Source organism: Macaca mulatta, chromosome 1 (genome assembly GCF_049350105.2).
Source record: "Macaca mulatta isolate MMU2019108-1 chromosome 1, T2T-MMU8v2.0, whole genome shotgun sequence".
Taxonomy (NCBI): Eukaryota; Metazoa; Chordata; class Mammalia; order Primates; family Cercopithecidae; genus Macaca; species Macaca mulatta.
The window spans coordinates 28,553,057-28,574,649 of record NC_133406.1 but is presented as its reverse complement, the minus strand read 5'-3'; the positions used below and the strand labels follow the sequence as shown (position 1 = coordinate 28,574,649).

The 21,593-nt window shown below is 38.1% G+C and overlaps 1 protein-coding gene across 1 annotated transcript in view; it reads right to left on the bottom strand.

Annotated features, from left to right (window-relative positions):
• Positions 1-232: 232 nt before the first annotated feature.
• The window catches only part of MROH9 (maestro heat like repeat family member 9), a 128,354-nt gene continuing 106,993 nt past the window's right edge, over positions 233-21,593 (bottom strand). The window contains exons 20-21 of the mRNA XM_077988826.1: positions 2,396-2,458; positions 233-474 (exon numbers count right to left, since the gene is read on the bottom strand). Coding sequence (XP_077844952.1) covers positions 233-474; positions 2,396-2,458 — 305 coding nt within the window. The remainder of the gene's footprint in view (positions 475-2,395; positions 2,459-21,593) is intronic.

Sequence of the window (21,593 nt, the reverse complement as noted above, 5' to 3'; positions counted from 1 at the left end):
AGGAAATAGGGCTTCTGATCACTGTCAGAGACACCAGGTCTCTCAGATTTCTATATTTGAATAGAGAATTAAGAAGAAACAGTAAAAGCTTCCAGCATTTTTCAGAAAAGCATCTACAAACAGACTCAAGTTGTCAGGAGGGAAAGAAAAATCATTCTTCTTCTAAGGTCAGCTCCAAGACATTGTTGACTTCCCATTGTTTATGAATGATGAATGTCATCATCATTCTCTTCTATAAGGTCTTATCATTCTTGATATCTTTACTGTCTGTGGGACTGTCTATCTGGTCCTTGAGTGAGTTATAATTGTAAAGAGGGCTCAATTTTTTGATGTAGAAGAATTTAAGCAATTTTTGGAAGTTTTGATTAAGAGTTGCAGAGGTCAGTTTATTGGCTATTTTCTTAAAAATATCGTAGGTTATTTCAGCCAACTCTTTGGTCACAGGGTCTTCATCTCGGAGCAGTCGTTCAATAACTGTAATATCAGAAGAGACTTTAGTTCAAGTTATCTCTTTCTTAGAGGCCATGAAACTTTAATTCTAAACAGCCCTGCCACCTTTCACAGAGTGCCCCCTTCTCTCCATCTCTCCTCTTCATTCCCTCTGCATTTTGTAACTTTGACTGATAGCATTCAGGAAGTTTTATCATCTATCCCCACCAGACCCCATTAAAAGAAAAATGGGAATATTCACTAAAAATTACCGAGGACCTTTTATGTGTTGAGCATTTTTCTAGATAACATAAACAGGTATTTGTATGTTGAGGAAGAGGTTCATATTGGTCATAATGAAAAAGTTAAAATCAGTCTAAATGTTCATTAATAGGGAACTGCTTAAAAGTTAGGAATATAAAATGAAATACTACATATGTATTAACATATTGTAGGCCCCTATTTCTTGGCATAGAAAGATGTTTATATTATACAGCTAAGTGAAAAAAGTTATAAAACAGTTATGATAGTTAAAAATATATAATAGCTTTTATTCTTTAAAAATATCCTGGATAGGCAGGGCATGGTGGCTCATGCCTGTAATCCCAGCACTTTGGGAGACCAAGGCAGGCGGATCTTGAGGTCAGGAGATCAAGACCATCCTGGCTAACACGGTGAACCCTGTCCCTACTAAAAATACAAAAAATTAGCCAGGCGTGGTGGCCCACGCCTGTAGTTACCAGTTACTCTGGAGGCTGAGGCAGCAGAATTGCTGGAACCGGGAGGCGGAGCTTTCACTGAGCAGAGATCACGCCACTGCACTCCAGCTGGGTGACAGAGGGAGACTCCGTCTCAAAAAAAAAAAAAAAAAAAAAAAAAACCGGGATAATACATAGACCAAAATGCTAATATCATTATACAAAATGCTAATATCATTATATCCAGATAGTGGACTATGAGAAATTACTATTTTATTTCTTGATAAAAGAAATAGAAACAAAGGGGGGAGATTTAGAAAACAGAGAGATGAGAAGGAGTAGGAGAGAGGGGAGTGAAAGAAGAAAATGACTGTAAGAAAGATGGAAAATTCTAGTGTTTGGCATTTAGCAGGTAGTCAAATATGTGTTGAATGAATGAGTGAGTGAGTGAATGAATGAATGGATGAATGAATGAATAAGGAAGGAAGGTAATGACGTATAAATGTAGGTCCGTGAATTATAATAAATGTACCACTCTGATGGGGGATGTCGATAATGGGGGAGGCTAAGCATTGGTGAGGAGAGAAGGCACTTGGGAAATCTCTGTACCTGCAGCTCAATATTGCTGTGAACCTGAAACTGTTCTAAAAAAAATAGTCTAGTAAGAAAGAAAGAGGAAGGAAGGCAGCCAACTTGTTTTTATAACTCACTGTTTGTAATTCTGACCCTGATGGGACAACAGACAGAGGCTAAGGGAGATTCCTAAGACCCAAACATTTTGATAGACTAATATTACCCTTTTTAAATTCCCTCCTCTGCAAATATATTGTACAATACTATCTACTAAAATGTGAATTCTCTGAGGGAAGAGACTGCTTTATTTGCAACTCTGTCGCTAGCAGTAAATAGTGCTGTCACATAAATATAAGAGATGCTAAAAAACATTTGTTAGATGAATGAGTAAATGAATTTTCAACTTTCCGAAGTTCCCAACGGCTCTAGGATGACAGTTCTCAGACAATCAGTGGAATACATGGAGTGACTGAAACAGGGAAAGAGAGTAAGAGGAAATAGAATAGAAAGAGAAAAAACATACATACCTCTTAGCCCAGTCCTTTCATTGATTCTTCCATAATTATCCAACCACTACTACCACCCTCTTCCTATCTGGCCTGGCACCCTAACAGAAATCATATGTGACTAGAATCACAAATAGTAAATGTACTTAGATTTATGCATAAAGATTTTGTTATAACCTCAATACTCACCATCAAGCATGACTTCAATTTCAACTCTAAGCAGTAAATGACCACCAGATTTTGCCAAATATCCTATGCACACAATAAAAATTAAAGTTACTGCAACATGCATTATGAAAATACATTTTCTGATGTTATCTGGCTACCTTCTTTGCTTTTTTCAAAGCAAAGCATCTCTAGATTATCCTTGAGTCATCTTTTAGTACTTTTAACTATTGTCTCATAAAATTGTTTATCGAAAGATATATGAGAGTATAAATGTGCACGAATCATACTCAACAGCTCGGTGAATGACCACAAAAGGAACACACCAGGCTACCACTTACATTATTAAATAGAGTATTAGCAGCATCCTGGAAGCCTCCTTAAAGCCTCTCCCAGTCTCCTCCTCCACCTTTCAGAATATATTCTTTTGTGTCTGCCTTCTTTTGCTTCACATGACATTTTAAGATTCATCCATGTTCTTTCATGTAGCAATAGTTTGTTCATTTCCATTGCTACATGGCAGAGGCTGGCAAACAAAGTTTTCTTGAGATACAGCCATTCACATTGGCTCATTTGTTTACATATCTATGACTGTTTTCACCCTACCACAGCAGAGTTGAAAAGTTGCAACAGAGACTATATGGTGCTCAAAGTCTAAAATATTTACTATTGGGCCTTTAACAGAAATAATTTGCTGAACCTGCTATATACTAGTGTATCTTATGAATGCATCATTTTTTAAAAATCCATTCTGCTGTTGATGGGCATTTGTGGTGTTTCCAGTTTGGGGCCATGATGAATAATGAAGTTATGGGCATTCTTGTACATGAATTTTGGCATGTATTTGTATAACTGCTGTTTGGTATATAACTAGTGGATTTACTGGGCATGCTTATGTTCAACTTTAGCAGTGGGGCTAAACAGTTATCCAAAGTGGCTGTACCAGTTTTCACTCCTACCAATAGTATGCTAACATTTTCATTGCTCTATGTCCTCCAAACAATTGATATTGTTAAAATTTTTCCTTGCAGTCATCCTCATAGGTTTGGTGATAATATCACATTGTAACTTTAATTTTCATTTTTTGTTGTTGATTAATAAGATCATATGTGTATTTACTGGCTATTTGGATGTCTTCTTTTCTGAAATGCTTATTCAGATAAGTCTCTTGCCTGCTTATATATTGAGTTATCTTTTTCTTTGTCACTTGTAGGCATTTTAAAGTTCTGAGCACTAATCTTTTTAAAATGGTGCATGTCTTACAATATCTTCTCCTATCTCATGGCTAAACTTCTCCATTTGCATTTGTGTTTTAACTAACAGAAATCCCTAATTTCAATGTAGTTTAATTTATCATCTTTACATTTATGGTTAGTTAATTTTGAGGTCCTGTTTAGGAAATGTTTGCTTGTCTCAAGCCATAAAGATATTCTCCTGTATTTACTTCTGGAAGCTTTACTATTTTACCCTTTATGCTTATATCTACCATCCAGCTGGAGTTATACAGCATGAAGTTGGGGTCAAGATATTTTTATATACCTGTATAGTTGATCCTGCACCGTTAAGAGAAAAACTGCTCTTACTTTACTGCTTGGCAGTGTCACCTAGATCATAAATTGTGTGTGGTCAATGTCTTGGCTCCATTCTGTCTGTCTATCATTGTGTCACTACTGCATGACCTTAATGTGTAATGCATCTTGATATCCATGGTATAAGTCCTTCAACTCTAGTTTCTCTTTAAATTATCTTGGCTATTCTCAAACACTTAAGTTTTAATATAAAGTTTATAATCAGCTTGTCATGTTTCACACACACACCCAAAATCCTCAATGAGATTTTGTTTGGGAATATACTGAATCTATATAGATCAATTTGGGGAGAACTGACATCATCATAATATTTAATCTTTCAATAAATGAGCATAATATATCCTTGTATGGAACTCTTTTAAAAATTTTCTGTATGTTTTCCAGTTTTCTGTGCATTCATTTTGTGTATCATTTCTTTTAAGGTATTTGATGATTTTTGGTGCTATTGTATTGGTATTTTTTTAATTTTTATTTTTATTTCAATAGGCTTTGGGGGAAGAGGTGGTATTTGGTTACATGGTTGAGTCCTTTAGCAGTGATTTCTGAGATTTTGGTGCACCCATCACCTGAGCAGTGTACACAGTACCCAATATGTAGTCTTTTAAAAAAAAATTGTAGAGGGAAACTTTTTTCTTTCCATTATTTTTTAAAATATGTGAGTGCATATATAACCTTTCATTTCTTTTAAATAAACTTTTTGCACCTATTGACCCATCCTCTAAGTTTCTTCCCCTCACCTCCCACCCCCAAACAGGCCCTAGTGTGTGTTATTCCCCTCCCTGTGTCCATGTGTTCTCATTGTTCAACTCCCACTTATGAGTGAGAACATGTGGTGTTTGGTTTTCTGTTCCTGTGTTACTTAGCTGAGGATGATGGCTTCCAGCTTCATCCATGTCCCTGAAAAGGACATGATCTCATTTCTTTTTTATGGCTAGATAGTATTCCATGGTATATATGTACCACATTTTCTTTATCCAGTCTATCATAGATGGGCATTTGGATTGGTTCCATGACTTTGCTATTGTAAATAGTGCTGCAGTAAACATATGTGTGCATGTGTCTTTATAAAATGATTTGTATTCCTTTGGGTATATACCCAGTAATTGGATTTCTGGGTCAAATGGTATTTCTGGTTCTAGATCCTTGAGGAATTGCCACACTGTCTTCTACAATCGTTGAACTAACTTAAATTCCCACTAACAGTGTAAAAACATTCCCATTTCTCCACAGCCTCGCCAGCATCTATTGTTTCTTGACTTTTTAATAATCACCATTCTTACTGGTGTGAGATGGTATCTGATTGTGGTTTTGATTTGCATTTCTCTAATGGTCAGTGATGTTGAGCTTTTTTTCATAAGTTTGTTGGCCATGTAAAAGTCTTCTTTTGAGAAGTGTCTGTTCATATCCTTTGCCCACTTTTGCTACTTTGACCACTTCAGACTCTGATATTCTTTCTTCCACTTGGTTGATTCAGCTATTGATACTTGTTTTTTTCCTTGTAAATTTATTTAAGTTTCATGTAGATTCTGGATGCTAGACCTTTCTCAGATGGGTAGACTGCAAAAATTTTCTCCCATTCTGTAGGTTGCCTATTCACTCTAATGATAGTTTCTTTTGCCGTGTAGAAGCTCTTTAGTTTAATTAGACCCCATTTGTCAATTTTGGCTTTTGTTGCTATTGCTTTTGGCATTTTTGTCATGAAGTCTTTGTCCATGTCTATGTCCTGAATGGTATTGCTTAGGTTTTCTTGTAGTGTTTTTGTGGTTTGGGGTTTACATTTAAGTATTTAAGCCATATTGAGTTAACTTTTGTATAAGGTGTCAGGAAGGGGTCCAGTTTCAGTTTTCTGCATATGGCTAGCCAGTTTTCCCAGCACCATTTATTAAATAGGGAATCCTTTCCCCATTGCTTGTTTTCGGCAGGTTTGTCGAAGGACAGATAGTTGTAGATATGGTGTTATTTCTGAGGTCTCTTTTCTGTTCCATTGGTCTATATGTCTGTTTTTTTTTTTTTTTTTTTTTTTTTTAACCAGTACTGTGTTGTCGTGGTTACTGTAGCCTTGTAGTATAAAGTCAGGTAGCGTGATGCCTCCAGCTTTGTTCTTCCTGATTAGGATTGTTTTGGCTATATGGGATCTTTTTTGATCCTATATGAAATTTAAACTAGCTTTTTTCTAATTTTGTGAAGAATGTCAATAGTAGTATGATGGGAATAACATTGAATTTATAAATTACTTTGGGCAGTATGACCGTTTTCATGATATGGATTCTTCTTATTCATGAGGATGGAATGTTTTTCCTTTTTTTTTTTTTTTTTTCTATCCTCTCTTATTTCCTTGACCCGTGGTTTGTAGTTCTCCTTGAAGAGGTCCTTTACATCCCTTGTTATCTGTATTCCAAGGTATTTTATTCTCTTCGTAGTAATTGTGAGTGGGAATTTATTCATAATTTGGCTCTCTGTTTGTCTATTGTTGGTGTAAAGAAAAGCTTGTAATATTTGCACATTGATTTTGTATCCTGATACTTTGCTAAAGTTGCTTATCAGCTTAAGGAGTTTTTGGGCTGAGATGATGTTGTCTTCTAAATATAAAATCATGTCATCTGCAAACAGAAACAATATGACTTGCTCTCTTCCTATTCGAATATGCTTTATTTGTTTCTCTTAACTGAAAGAATATATTTTGGTGTGTTTTCCCCCCCATATTTAGTGCTTCTTTCAGGTAGGCCTGGTGGTAACAAAATTCCTCAACATTTACTTGTGTGGAAATGATTTTATTTCTCCTTCACTTATGAAGCTTATTTTGGCTGGATATGAAATTCTGGGTTGGAAATTCTTTTCTTTAAGAATGTTGAATTTGGCCCTCAATCTGTTCTGGTTTGCAGTGTTTCTGCTGAGTGGTTCACTCTTAGTCTGATTAGCTTCCTTTTGTAGGTGACCTGGTCTTTCTCTCTGGCTGCCCTTAACACTTTTTCCCTTATTTTGACCTTGGAGAATCTGATGATTATGTATCTTGGGGTTTGTCTTCTTGTGGAGTGTCTTAATGGTGTTCCCTCTCTTTTCCTGGATTTGCATGTTGGCATGTATTGCTAGGTTGGGGAAATCCTCCTGGGTAATATCCTGAAGTGTGTTTTCCAGCTTGTTTCTATTCGCCCCATCTCCTTCAGGTATTCCAGTCTATCACCGGTTCCATCTTTTCACAAAGTCCCGTTTCCTGGAGGCTTTGTTTGTTACTTTTCATTCTTTTTTCTCTAACCTTGCTTGCATGCCTTATTTCAATAAAGTGGTCTTCAAACTCTGATATTCTTTCTTCCACTTGGCTGATTTAGTTATTGACACTTGTGTATGCTTCACGAAGTTCCTGTGCTGTTTTTCAGCTCCATTAGGTCATTTCTGTTCCTCTCTAAACTGTTTATTCTAGTTAGCAGTTCCTCTAACCTTTTATCAAGGTGTTTAGCTTCTTTGCATTGGGTTAGAACATACTTCTTTAGCTCAGCATAGTTTTTTATTACCCATCTTCTGAAGCCTACTTCTGTCAATTCGTCCGTCTCATCCTCCGTGCAGTGCTGTGCCCTTGCTGGAGAGACATTGCAAACATTTGGAGAAGAGGCACTCTAGCTTTTTGGGTTTTCAGCATTTTGTCATTGATTCTTTCTCATCTTTCTGAATTTGCCTAGTTTTGATCTTTGAGGCTGCTGACCCTTGGATGAGGTATTTGTGAGGACTTTTTTGTTGTTGTTGCTTTTTGTTTGTTTTTCTTTCAATGGTCAGGTCCCTCTTCTGTAGGGCTGCTGCCATTTGCTGGGGGTCCATTTCACGCCCTATTTATCTGGTTCACTTCTGCCTCTGGAGATGTCACTCAAGGAGGCTAGAAAACAGCAAAGATGGGTGCCTGCTCCATCTTCTGGCAGGGGCACTGACCTGATGCCAACTGGATCGCTCCTGTGTAGGGTTTCTGACAACCCCTGTTGGAGGGTCTCACCCAGTTGGGTGGCATGGGGAACAGGATCCATTTAATGAAGCACTTTGACCCTTGATGCAGGGGTGTGATTTGCTAGGGGGAAACCCACTCATCTGGGCTCCTGGATTCCTCAGAACTATCAGGAGGAAAGGCTATGTCTGCTGATTCACAGAGACTGCAGCTATCCCTCCCGCTAGAGGCTCAGGCCCAGAGAGATATGGGTTCTGTCCCTGAGCCTCTGGTTAGAGTTGTTGGATTTCCTGCAGGAAGCCCCACCCAGTGAGGAAGGATGAGTCAGGGTCAGGCCTGAAGAGATCCTCTGGCTGCAGTCTTCCACAGCTGGTGTGTTGGGCTGTTGGGGACACCTTTTGGGACAAAGCTGTCCAGTCCTACTGGTTCCAGCAGGGGAAAAGCACAGCCTGGAGCTATAGAGATGGATGCCACACTTCCCCTGCCCGGGGAACTTGACATGTTAGGCAGTTGTGAGTCCCAGTACTGGCTGCTGCCCCTTTCCCCAGAAGCTCAAATGGCTTAGACAGCAGGCAGCTGTAGCTGTGATGCTGGTCACCCCTCCTCCCCAGGGTCTTGATGGGTTTAAGCAGAATCCAGCTGAGACGCTATTGAGAATCTGCATGGCTCTGGGGTTAAGGCCCTAGGGCCCGGTGGTGTGGGTTCATGAGTGGGATCCTCTAATCTGTGGGTTTCATAGTTCCATGGAAAAATCACGGTCCCCCCCAGCTGGGAAGGGTGCCTCCCTTGGCTGAGGGGTGGGGGTTCCTCTACCCATGTGGCTCTCAGATGGGCTACTGCACCACACTGCTTGCTCTTCCTTTCTCTCCATGGATCACACCAGCTGCCTAGTCAGTTCTGATGAGAGAACCTGGATACCTTGGTTGCCAGTGAAAGATTAATGCACTTATTATGGTTCTTTTCGATAGGAGCCTCCGATTGCCACTGTTTCTAGTTGGACATCTTGGCCAGTCAGTATGTTGTCTTTTATCCCTCATCCCTTCCCACCCTTTCCCCTGAGTGCCCAAAGTCCACTGTATCTTTTTTTTTTTTTTTTTTAAGTCTCATACTGTTGCACAAGCTGAAGTGCAGTGGAGCAACCTCGGTTCACTGCACCCTCCGCCTCCCAGGTTCTAGCGGTTCTACTGCCTCAGCCTCCCAATTAGCTGGAACTATAGGCACACGCCACCATGCCTGGCTAATTTCTTTTGTATTAGAGACGGGGTTTCACCATGTTGGCCAGGCTGGTCTTGAACTCCTGACCTCGTGATCTGCCCACCTCAGCCTCCCAAAGTGCTGGGATTACAGGTGTGAGCCACCGCACCTGGCCCTTGTATCATTCTTATGCCCTTGCATCCTCATAGCCTAGCTCCCACTTATGAGTGAGAACACAAGATGTTTGGTTTTCCATTCTTGAGTTACTTCACTTAGAATAATGATCTCCAGTTACATCCAGGTTGCTGCAAATGCCATTATTTCATTCCTTTTTAATGGCTGAGTAATATTTCATGGCATATATACACCACATTTTCTTTATCCATTCATTGATTGATGGATATTTAGGTCAGTTTTATATTTTTGCAGTTGCAAATTGTACTGCCGTAAACATGCATATGCAAGTGTCTTTTTTTGTATAATGACTTCTTTCCCTCTGGGTAGATACCCAGTAGTGGGATTGCTGGATCAAATGAACTTAACTTTTAGTTCAAATGAAGTTAAAGAACTTTTAGCTCAAGTGAACTTAAAGAACTTTTAGTTCAAGTGAACTTAAAGAACTTTTAGTTCTTTATGGACTCTCCACGTCATTTTCTGTAATGGCTGTACTAGTTTGCAATCCCACCAGCAGTGTAAAAGTGTTCCCTTTTCACCACATCCACACCAACATCTATGATTTTTTTTATTTTTAAATTATGGCTATTCTTGCAGAAGTAAGGTGGTATCACATTGTGGTTCTGATTTGCATTTTCCTGATAATTAGTGGTGTAGAGCATATTTTCATAGGTTTGTTGTCCATTTGTATATTTTCTTTTGAGAATTATCTATTCATGTTCTTAGCCCACTTTTTGATAGGATTGTTTCTTGTCGATTTGAGTTCCTTGTAGATTCTGGATATTAGTCTTTTGTTGGATGCATAGTTTGTGAAGATTCTCTCCCACTCTGTGGTTATTGCTCTACGCTGCTGATTATTTCCTTTGCTGTGCAGAAGCTTTTTAGTTTAATTAAGTCCCATCTGTTTATCTTATTTTTGTTGCATTTGCTTTTGGGTTCTTGGTCATGAAGTCTTTGCCTAAGCCAATGCCTAGAAAGGTTTCTTCTGATGCTATTTTTCTGGGATTTTTATGTTTCAGGTCTTAGAGTTAAGTATTTGATCCATCTTGAGTTAGTTTTTGTATAAGGTGAGAGATGAGAATCAACTTTTCATTCTTCTACATGTGGCTTGCCAATTATCCCAGCACAATTTGTTGAATAGGGTGTCATGTCCCCACTTTATATTTTTGTTTGTCGAAGATCAGTTGGCTGCACTTTATTTCTGGATTCTCTATTCTGCTTCATTGGTCTAAAAATTAAGCTTCTAATTATTTGTTGTTTATGTATAGAAATCCAATTGATCTTTGTATACTGATGTTGTATCTAGAAAACTTGCTTAACAGGTTAATTTGAGAACTTTTTTCTGAATTTCTGGAATGTTTAAAATATGCAATTATTTATTTGCTAATTTTGAATGTTTCAAATGTTTCATTTCCTTCTGTCCAAACTTAGTCATTTGTTTTGCCTTATTTTAGTTTTGGAAAATTCTTGGCCATCCTCTCTTACAGTGGTTCTTCTGCCTCATTCTTTCTCCTCTCTCTTTTTAAAATCTATATGTTAGACCATTTTGCTGTGTCTCATATTATCTTACACTCTTTTTATATTTTTCATTTTTATTTCTTCAAACTTTAATATTTAGTTTGAATATTTTATTCTGACATATCCAATTCTATTTTAAGCTTTTTCTAATATGCTGCTGATTTCATCCATTGAGTTCTGCATTCCATTTCATTATTTAATCTTTTGAATACATTAATCATATTTATTTTAAAGGTATATCTAATAACTGCAATAATGATATATTCTTCATTCTATCTCTATTGTTTGTTTTCTCTTGTAATTAAAAAAGTCTACTTCTGGTTGTTTTTGATTAACTGTCAGCTATTGTGTATGAAATTCTGTGTAGAAAATTTGAGTCTCTGGGTAATTTATCTTCTTTCAGAGGGGATTTATTTTTGCTTCTGCCAGGCAGTTAAGCTAAAGGTATATCTTCTTTATCCAACCAGGGATTTAGATGTTCAAGGCTTTGTTCATTGTGAGGGCTGGTCTATTTCCAGTTTACTCTTTCTCGTAGGATGAATCCATCACAGATCCCCATTGAAAGTCTGGGAGTATTTGGGATCAAGACGAGGGCAACATTTTCAAACTGGGCTCATACAAAGTCAATCATTGTTTGGTGATCTGGCTGTGATGGCTACCATGAGCATTTGTCTTGGGCCTCAGAGCACTTGCTTTGAAGTGGGTGAAGGGTTCCCACAACAAGCAGTGGATGTGGAGTGCACTCCAGAGATAGGCATTGAAATTGGGATCTTTCTTGTTGCAGGACAGGAGCAGAAGGAGAGTTTCTGAAGCTGCAGGAAGCTTTACAGCCAGGGATGCCTTTGAGACCTGAGATGACAGCTCTGTATATGTCGTTGCTAGGTGCCTCAACCTGTTCCCTTGGTCAGTCAGGAGAATGAGCCCTACTAGTTCCAAGGAGTAGTAGAGAGAATCCCATTCCTGCTCACCTGAATTAGAAGCATGGGCCACCCTTCTCTTCCTATGCAAAGAATTTCGTATGGCAGTGCTCCCTGCACTCCACACTAAGGCATATTTTCAGGCATTTGATGCACCTATTCACCTGCATTAGGAGCCTGCACCACCCCTTGCTTTCTGTGCAGAGATCTTGGTGCTGTAGCATTTTCTTTGCTCCATGCCCAGGGCACATTTCCAGGCATTTGGCTCACCCACTCCCTTGGATTAGGAGCCTGAGCTACCCCTGCCTTTCCCTGTGCAGTAGTGATTTCTCTGCTCCTTTCTGGGGCATTTCTAGGCATTTTTATGTACTCGTTTGCCTGGATTAGGAGCGTAAGCCACCCTTCCCTTTCTGAGTAGAGAACTTGGTGCAGCCAACTTGATGGTCTCTTCACTCTACACCTGGACATATCTCCTGGCATTTGGAGTACCCCTTCTTCTAGATTAGGAGTTCTGGCTGTCTCTCCCTTCCCATGCAGAGAGCTTAGGGCAGTGGAGGTTCCTCTGCTCCGCACACAGGCACATCACTGGGTGCTTACTCCCTGGGTTCCCATAAGAGCTGGTGCTTATGACTGCCACTGGAGGAGTATGGATGGTCCTGCCTGGCCTGGCTCCACCCAGCTTGGTCCCCAACTCTGAGACTCAAATAACTGCAACAATGTGCTCAAATAAGCACAGTCAGAAATGATAATAATGACAAACAACTGATTCCACAGGAATACAAAAGATCATCAGAGACTACTATGAGCATCTCTGTGCACACAAACTATGAAATCTAGAAGAAATGTGTAAATTATTGGAAACATAAATCTCCCAAGATTGCGCCAAGAATAAATAGAAGTCCTGAACAGATCAATAACAAGTAAAAAAATTGAATCAGTAATTAATAAAAAGAAAAGAAAAGAAAAGAAAAAAGGTCCACGACCAGACTGATCCACAGTTGAATTCTACCAGACGTACAAGGAATAACTGATACCAATTCTATTAAAATTGCTCCAATTCCTATGAAGCCATCATTACCCTAATATCAAAGCATGGCAAAGGCATAAAACAAACTGAGGAGGAGGGAACCCTCCCTAACTCATTCTATGAAGCCATCACCGCAATATCAAAGAATGGCAAGGGTACAAAACAGAAAATGACAGGCCGCTATCCCTGATGAAAATATAAGAAAACTTTTTTAAAATTTAATTTAATTTGATTTTAAGTTCTGGGATACATGAGCAGGATGTGCAGGTTTGTTACATTAGGTAAATGTGTGCTATGGTGGTTTGCTGCACCTATCAACCCATCACCTAGGTGTTAAGCCTCACATGCATTGGCTATTTATCCTGTTGCTTTCCCTCCTCCCTGCCTCTGCCAGGTCCCAGTTTGTGTTCCCTTTTTCCATGTGTTCTCATTGTTCAGCTCCCATTTATAAGTGAGAATATGTGATGTTTGGTTTTCTGTTTCTGCATTAGTTTGCTGAGGATAATGGCTTCCAGCTTCATCCATGTCTGTGCAAATGACATGATCTCATTCCCTTTTACGGATGCATAGTATTCCATGGCATAGACATACCACATTTTCTTTATCTAATCTAGTATTGATGGATGTTTAGGCTTATTCTATGTCTTTGTTATTGTGTATAGTGCTGCCATGATCATACATGTTCATAGATCTTTATAATATAATGATTTATGCTCCTTTGGGTATATACCCAGTAATGAGATTGTTGGGTCAAATGGTATTTCTGGTTTTAGGTCTTTGAGGAAATGCCACACTGTCTTCCACAATGTTTGAACTAATTTACATTCCCACCAACAGTGTAAAAGCTTTCTATTTCTCCACAATCTCACTGGTATCTTTTATTGAAGAAAACATTTTCAACAAAACACTGGCAAATCAAATCCAACAGAACATGAAAAAGATAATATACCCCAATCAAGTAGGTTTCATTCCAAGGATGTAAGGATGATTCGACATAAAAAAATCAATAAATGTGATTCACCACATAAACAAAACTAAAAACAATAATCATTGCAATAAATGTACAAAAAGCATTTGATAAAATCCAGCTTTCCTTCATGAGAAAAACCCTTAACTAGGCACATAAGGAACATACTTCAAAATAATAAAAGCCTGTTTATTGCGGCACTATTCACAATAGCAAAGACTTGGAATCAACCCAAATGTCCATCAATGACAGACTGGATTAAGAAAATGTGGCACATATACACCATGGAATACTATACAGCCATAAAAATGGATGAGTTCATGTTGTTTGCAGGGACATGGATGCAGCTGGAAACCATCATTCTCAGCAAACTTTCACAAGAAGAGAAAACAAACACTGCATGTTCTCACTCATAGGTGGGAATTGAACAATGAGCACACTTGGACACAGGAAGGGGAACATCACACACTGGGGCCTGTTGTGGGGTGGGGGGAGGGGGGAGGGATAGCATTAGGAGATATACCTAATGTAAATGACGAGTTAATGGGTACAGCACACCAACATGGCACATGTATACATATATAACCTGCATGTTGTGCACATGTACCCTAGAACATAAAGTATAATAAATTAATAATAAAAGCTATATATGACAAACCCACAACCAATATCTTACTGAATGGGGAAAAGATGAAACCACTCCTCCTAAGAACTAGAACAAGGCAATGTTGTCCACTCTCACCACTTCTATTCAATGCAGTACTGGAAGACTTAACTAGAGCAATCAGACAACAGAAATAAATAAAGGGCATCCAAACCGGAAAAGAGGATGTCAAATCATCCCTCTTCACTGATGATGTGATATACCTGCAGAAACCCTAAAGACTCCTCCAAAAGACTCCTATATTTGATAAATGACTTCAGTAAAGTTTTAGGATATAAAACCAACATACTGAAATCAGTAGCATTTTCATATGCCAACAAGGATAAAGCCAAGAGCCAAATCAAGAACTAAATCCCATCTACAATAGCTACAAAAAACCAAAATACTTAGAAATACATTTAACCAAGGAGGTGAGATATCTGTATAAGAAGAACTATAAAACACTGATGAAAGAAATTGTAGATGACACAAATTTTTAAAATCCCTGTTTCTTACCATATACAAAAATTAAGAGAGATTAAAGACTTAAATATAAGACCCAAAACTATAAAATTATAAAAGAGAAACTAGGAAAAACTCTTCTGCACATTGGCTTGGGTAAAGAAATTTTACTAAGTCTTCAAAAGAAAACACAACAGAAACAAAAACAGACAAATGGAACTTTATTAAACTAAAGTTTCTGCACAGTGAACGAAATAATCAGCTGAGTAAACAGACAATCCACAGGATGAGAGAAAGTATTTGCATAGTATGCATTTGACAAAGAACTAATATTCAGAATCTACAAAAAAATTCAAACAACTCAATAAGAAAGAAAATAGCCCAGGCATGGTGGCTCATGCCTGTAATCCTAGCACATTGGGTGGCCAAGGCAGGCAGATTGCTTGAGCCCAAGAGTTTGAGACCAGCCTGGGCAACATGGCAAAGCCACATTTTTACAAAAAAAATAAAAAAATAAAAATACAAAAATTAGTCTGGTGTGGTAGTACAGGCCTATAGTTCCAGCTACTTAGGGGACTGAGTTGGGAAGACCACTTGAACTTGGGAGGTTGAGGCTGCATGAGCTGTGTTCACACCACTGCACTCTAGCCTGGTCTGCAGAGGAGACCACGTCTCAAAAAAAAAGAAAAAAAAAAAAAGAAAAAACTCATTAAAGAATGGGTAAAGAACATGAACAGATGAACAGACATTTTTCCAAAAGAAGACATGTAGGCGGCCAAGGAAAATAAAGAAATGGGGGATGTACCAAGGTGGTGGAATAGAAAGCTCCACTGATCATTACCCAGATCCCTGAGTCCCCTCTGACTAGGGTTGGTTTAAATGCTCCCTCTGTGGGTTGGCATTGGCTGAGTTTTATCTGGTTTTCCTTCCTGCTCTAACAGGGCAGCACTGAGTTTAGTGCCTCACAATTCCTGTGTTCTCCCTCACTCAGCATCCAGAGATCCTCTTAGCACCACACTGCTGCCACTGGGCATGGGGGTGGGGGGAGTGGAGTCAGTGATTCAGGACTGTTTTTTTTCTATCTCTGCAGTACCTCTTTCAGAGATACGAAGTTAAAACCAGGTACTATGCATGTTCACCTGACTTTGGGTTCTTATGAAGGCGTTTCTTCTGTGTAGGTGGTTTTTTACGTGTCAGCAGGGGTGGGTAATGATCAGCCAAGGCAGTGCTGGCATCAGCCCTCCCCTAACCCCAAACTACACAGCTTGTGGCTCCAAAAAAGACACTTTCCTTCCCCTTGAGGAGAGGAGAGAGAAAAGTGGGGAGGACTTTGTCTTGCATGTTGGATGCCAGCTCAGCCACAGCAGGATAGGTCACCAGTCAGAATCATGAGGCCCTGTTCTGGGTCCTAGCTCCCAGACATTTCTAAACATACCCTGGGCCAAAAGGGAACCCACTGCCTTGAAGGAAAAGACCTGACCTGGCAGCATTCATTACCTGCTAACGGAAGAGCCCTTGGTCCTTGAATAACCAGCAGCAATACCCAGGTACTACATTGTGGGCGTTGGGTGAACCTCTGAGACTTGCTGGCTTCAGCTGAGACTCAGTACATTACCAGCTGTGGTGGCTATGGGACAAAACTCTTTCTGCTTGAGGAAAGCAGAGGAAAAAGTAAAGGGGACTTTCTTTTGCACCTTAGATCCCAGCATAGTTACAGGGGGCAGAGCATCAAGTGGGCTCTTGGGATCCTGGATTCCAGGACTTGACTTTTGGATGGGATTTTTTAGACCTGCCTTAGGCCAAGGGGAACCCACTGCCTTGAAGAGTGAATTGTGGGCCTGGTAGCATTCACCACAAGCTGACTTCAGAGTCCTTGGGCCTTAAGGGAACATCAGTGGTAGTTTGGCAGTACTCCTTGTGACCTGGGATTATTGTGTCTACAAGGTGAGGCTCCTCTGCCTTTGGAAAGGGGAAGGAAGGGTGGAAAGGATTGCATCTCAGTTTGAGGGCCAGCTAAGCTGCAATACAATGGAACACCAGGTAGACTTCCAAGGTTTTTGACCCTAGTCCCTGACTCCTGGACAGTCCTTCTGGACCCACCCATGTCCTAGGGGACCTCACTGTTCTGAAGGGAGGAACACAGGCCTGGCTGGCTTTGCCACATGCTAATCGTAGAGCTCCACAGGCTTTGAGGAACATGGGCCAAGGAGTGGTCACAGTAGGTCTTGGGTGAGACTCAGTGCTGTACTGGCTTCAGGTCGACCCGGTGCAGTCATAGTGGTGGTGGCCGCAGGGATGCTTGTGTAACTCTACCCCCAGCTTTAGGTGGTTCACAACAGAGAGACAGAGAGAATATGTTTGTTTGGCAGAAAGTAAGAGAAGAAACAAGGGTCCCTTCTTGATAATCCAGAGAATTCTCACAGATCTTGTCCAAGACGATCAAGGCAGTACCTCTATGAGTCTGCAAGAACCACAATGTTACTTGGCTTGGGGATACAAAGTGGATACAACTTACGTTACAACACCTAAGTCCTTTCAAATCTCTGCAAAGCCTTCCCGAGAAGGACAGCTACAAATAACCAAGATAATGAAGACTACAATAAATACCTAAGTCTTCAATGCCCAGACGCTGAAGAACATCTGCTATCATCAACACCATTCAGGAAAACATGACCTCACCAAATGAAGTAAATAAGGCACCACGGACCAATCATAGAGAAATAGAGATATGTGACCTTTCAGAGAATTTGAAATAGCTATGTTGAGTAAACTCAAAGAAATTCAATATAACACCAAGAAGGGATTCAGATTCTGTCAGATAAATTTAACAAAGAGATGAATGAAAAAGAATCAAGCAGAAATTCTGAGAGATGAAAAATGCAATAAGCATACTGTAGAATGCATTGGAGTACTTTAATGGCAGAATTCATCAAGCAAAAGAGAATTAGTGAGACTGAAGGCAGTGTATTTGAAAATAGAGCTGACAAAAGGAATAAAAAACAATGAAGCATGCCTACAAGATCTAGAAAATAGCCTCAAGAGGGCAAATCTAAGAGTCACTGGCCTTAAAGAGGGCACGGAGAAAGAGATAGGGGTTGAAAGTTTATTCACAGGGATAATAACAGAAGCCTTCCCAAATCTAGAGAAAGATATCAATATCCAAGTACAAAAAGGTTGTGGAACACCAAGCAGATTTAACCCAAAGAAGACTACCTAAGGCATTTAACAATCAAACTCCCAAAAGTCAAGGATAAGAAAAGGATCCTAAAAGCAGCTAGAAAAAAGAAACAAATAATATACAATGGAATTCCAATACATCTGGCAGCAGACTTTTAGTGGAACCCTTACAGGCCTTGAGAGAGTGACACGACATATTCAAAGTGCTGAAGGGAAAACTATGTTACACTAGAATAGTATATCTGATGAAAATATCCTTCAAACATGAAGGAGAAATAAAGGCTTTTCCAAATAAACAAAAGCTGAGGGATTTCATCAATACCAGACCTGTCCTACAAGAAATGCTAAAGGGAGTAACTCAATCAGAAAGAAAAGGATATTAATGAGCAATAAAATAGTCACCTGAAGGCACAAAACTCACTGGTAATAGTAAGTACACAGAAAAACACAGAATATTATCATACTGTAACTGTGGTATATAACCTATTCTTATCCTAAGCAGAAAGACTAAATGATGAGCCAATCAATAATAATAACTACAACAACTTTTCAAGACATAGACAGTATAATAACATATAAATAGAAGCAACAAAAAGTTAAAAAGCAGAGGGATGAAAATAAGGCATCTTTTTTGTTTATGCAAATAGTATTAAGTTGTTAACAGGTTAACGTAATGGTTTATAAGATTGTATTTGCAAGCCCCGTGGTAGCCACAAACCAAAAACATACAATAAATACACAAAAAATAAAAATAAACTAAATTATAATGCCAGAGAAAATTACCTTGACTAGAGGAAGACAGGAAGGAAGGAAAGAAGAAAGAAACCATAACACAACTAGAATACAAATAATAAAATGACAGGAGTAAGTTCTTATAAATAATAACATTGAATGTAAATGGACTAAACTCCCCAATCAAAAGACATAAACTCTCTGAATGGAAGAAAAAGTAAGATTAATTGATCTGTTCAGCCTACAGAAAACACACTTCACCTATAAAGACACATATAGAGTGAAAATAAACTGGTAGAAAAAGATATTTCATACCCATGGAAACCAAAAAAATTGGAAGAGTCACTATACTTATATCAGAAAAGATAGATTTCAAGACAAAAACTATAATAAAGGACAAGAAGGTCACTATAGAATGATGAAGGGGTCAATTCAGCAAGAGGATATAACAATTTAAAATATATATGCATTCAACACAGGAGCACTCAGATACATAAAGGAAATACTATTAGAGTGAAAGAGAGAGATGGACTTCAATATAATAATAACTGGAGACTTCAACACCCCACTTTAGCATTGCAAAGATCTTCCAGATAGAAAATCAACAAACATCAGATTTAATCTTCACTATACATGAAATGGATCTAATATATATTTAGGGAACATTTCATTCAAGAGCTGTAGAATACACATTCTTTTCCTCAGCACATGGATTATTTTTACAGATAGACCATATGTTAGGTCACTGAACAGTCTTAAAACATTCAGAATAAAGGGAAACAATATCAAGTATCTTCTTTGATCACAATGGAATAAAACTAAAAATTAATAACAAGAGGAATTTTGGAAACTATACAAAATATGTGGAAATTTAACAATATACTTCCAAATGACCAGTGAGTCAATCAATAAATTAGGAAGAAATTGAAAAATTTCTTGAAACAAAATAATGGAAACATAACATACTAAAACCTATGGGATACAGCAAAAGCAGTACTAGGAATTTTGTAGCTGTAAGTGCCTATATCAAAAAAGAGGAAAAACTTCAAATGAGCATTTTAATGATGTATCTTAAAGAATTAGAGAAGCAAGAGCAAACCAAACCCAAAATTAGTGAAAGAAAAGAAATAATAAAGATCAGGGCAGAAATAAATGGAATTGAACTGAAAACAACAATACAAATTATCAGTGAAACAAAAAGTTGACTTTTTTGAAAAGTTAAACAAAATTGACATACCTTTAGCCAGACTAAGAAAAAAAGGGAGAAGATCTAAATAAAATAAAAAATGAAAAAGGAGACATTAAAACTGTTACTGAAGAAATTCAAGGGATCATTAGTGGCTAGTATGAGCAACTACAGGCCAATAAATTGGAAGATATAGAAGAAATGGACAAATTCCTAGATACATACAACCTACTAAGATTGAACCAGGAAGAAATACAAAATCTGAAAAGACCAATAACAAGTAGTGAGATCAAAGCAATAATACAAAGTCTCCCAGTGAAGAAAAGCCCAGAACCTAATGGTTTTACTGTTGAATTCTACCAAACATTTAAAGAAGAATGAATACAAATCTTAATCAAAATGTTCTGAAAATTAGAGGAGGAGTGAATACATCCAATATCATTCTATGAGGCTAGTGTTACCCTGATATCAAAACCAGACAAATACACATCAAAAGAAGAAAACTATGGGCCAATATCTCTGATGAATATTAATGCAAAAATCCTCAAGAAAATACTAGAAAGTGAAATCAACAATGCATTAGAAAGATCATCCATCATGAGTTAGTGGGATTTATCCCTGGGATGCAAAGATAGTTCAACAGGTAAATCAATCACTGTAATACATTATATCAACAGAATGAAGGATAAAACCATATGATCATTTCAATTGATGCTGAAGAAGCATTTGATAAAATATAATATCCCTTCATGATAAAAACCCTTAAAAAACTGGATAGATGGAATATACCTCAACATAATAAAAACCATATATGACAGACCCACAGGTGGTATCATACTGAATGGGGAAAAACTGAAAGCCTTTTCTCTAAAATGTGAAACATGACAAGAATGTCCACCGTCATCACTCTTGTTCAACATAGTACTAGAAGTCTGAGCTAGAGCAATCAGACAAGAGAAAGATATAAAGGATATCTAAATTGGAAAGGAAGAAGTCAAATTATCCTTGTTTGCAGATAATATGATCTTATATTTGGAAAAACCTCAAGACTTCACAAGAAAACTATTAGAACTGATAAATACAGTGAAGTTACAAAATACAAAATCAACATACAAAAATCAGTAACATTTCTATATGCCAAGTGAACAATGTGAAAAAATTTAAATCCCCTTTCTAATAGCCACATATAAAATTAAAGACCTAGTAATTAATTTAACCAAATAAGTGAAAGATTTTTATAATGAATATTATAAAACACTGATGAAAGAAATTGAAGACACTAGGAAATGAAAAAAATATTCCAAGTTCATGGATTGGAGAATCAATTTTGTTAAAATGTCCATACTACACAAAGCAATCTACAAATTAAATGCAATCCCTATCAAAATAAATACCAATGGCATTCTTCATATAAATAGAAAAAACTGTTCTAAAATGTATATGAAACCACAAAAGACCCAGAATAGCCAAAGCTATCCTAAACCAAAAAAACAAAACTGGAGGAATCACATTACCTGACTTCAAATTAAACTACAAAGCTATAGTAACCAAAACAGCATGGTACTGGCATAAAAACAGACACGCAGACCAATGGAACAGAATAGAGAACCCAGAAATAAATCCACACACCCACAGTAAACTCATTTTTGACAAAGATGCCAAGAACATAAAGACAGCCTCTTCAATAAATGGTGCTGAAAAAACTGGA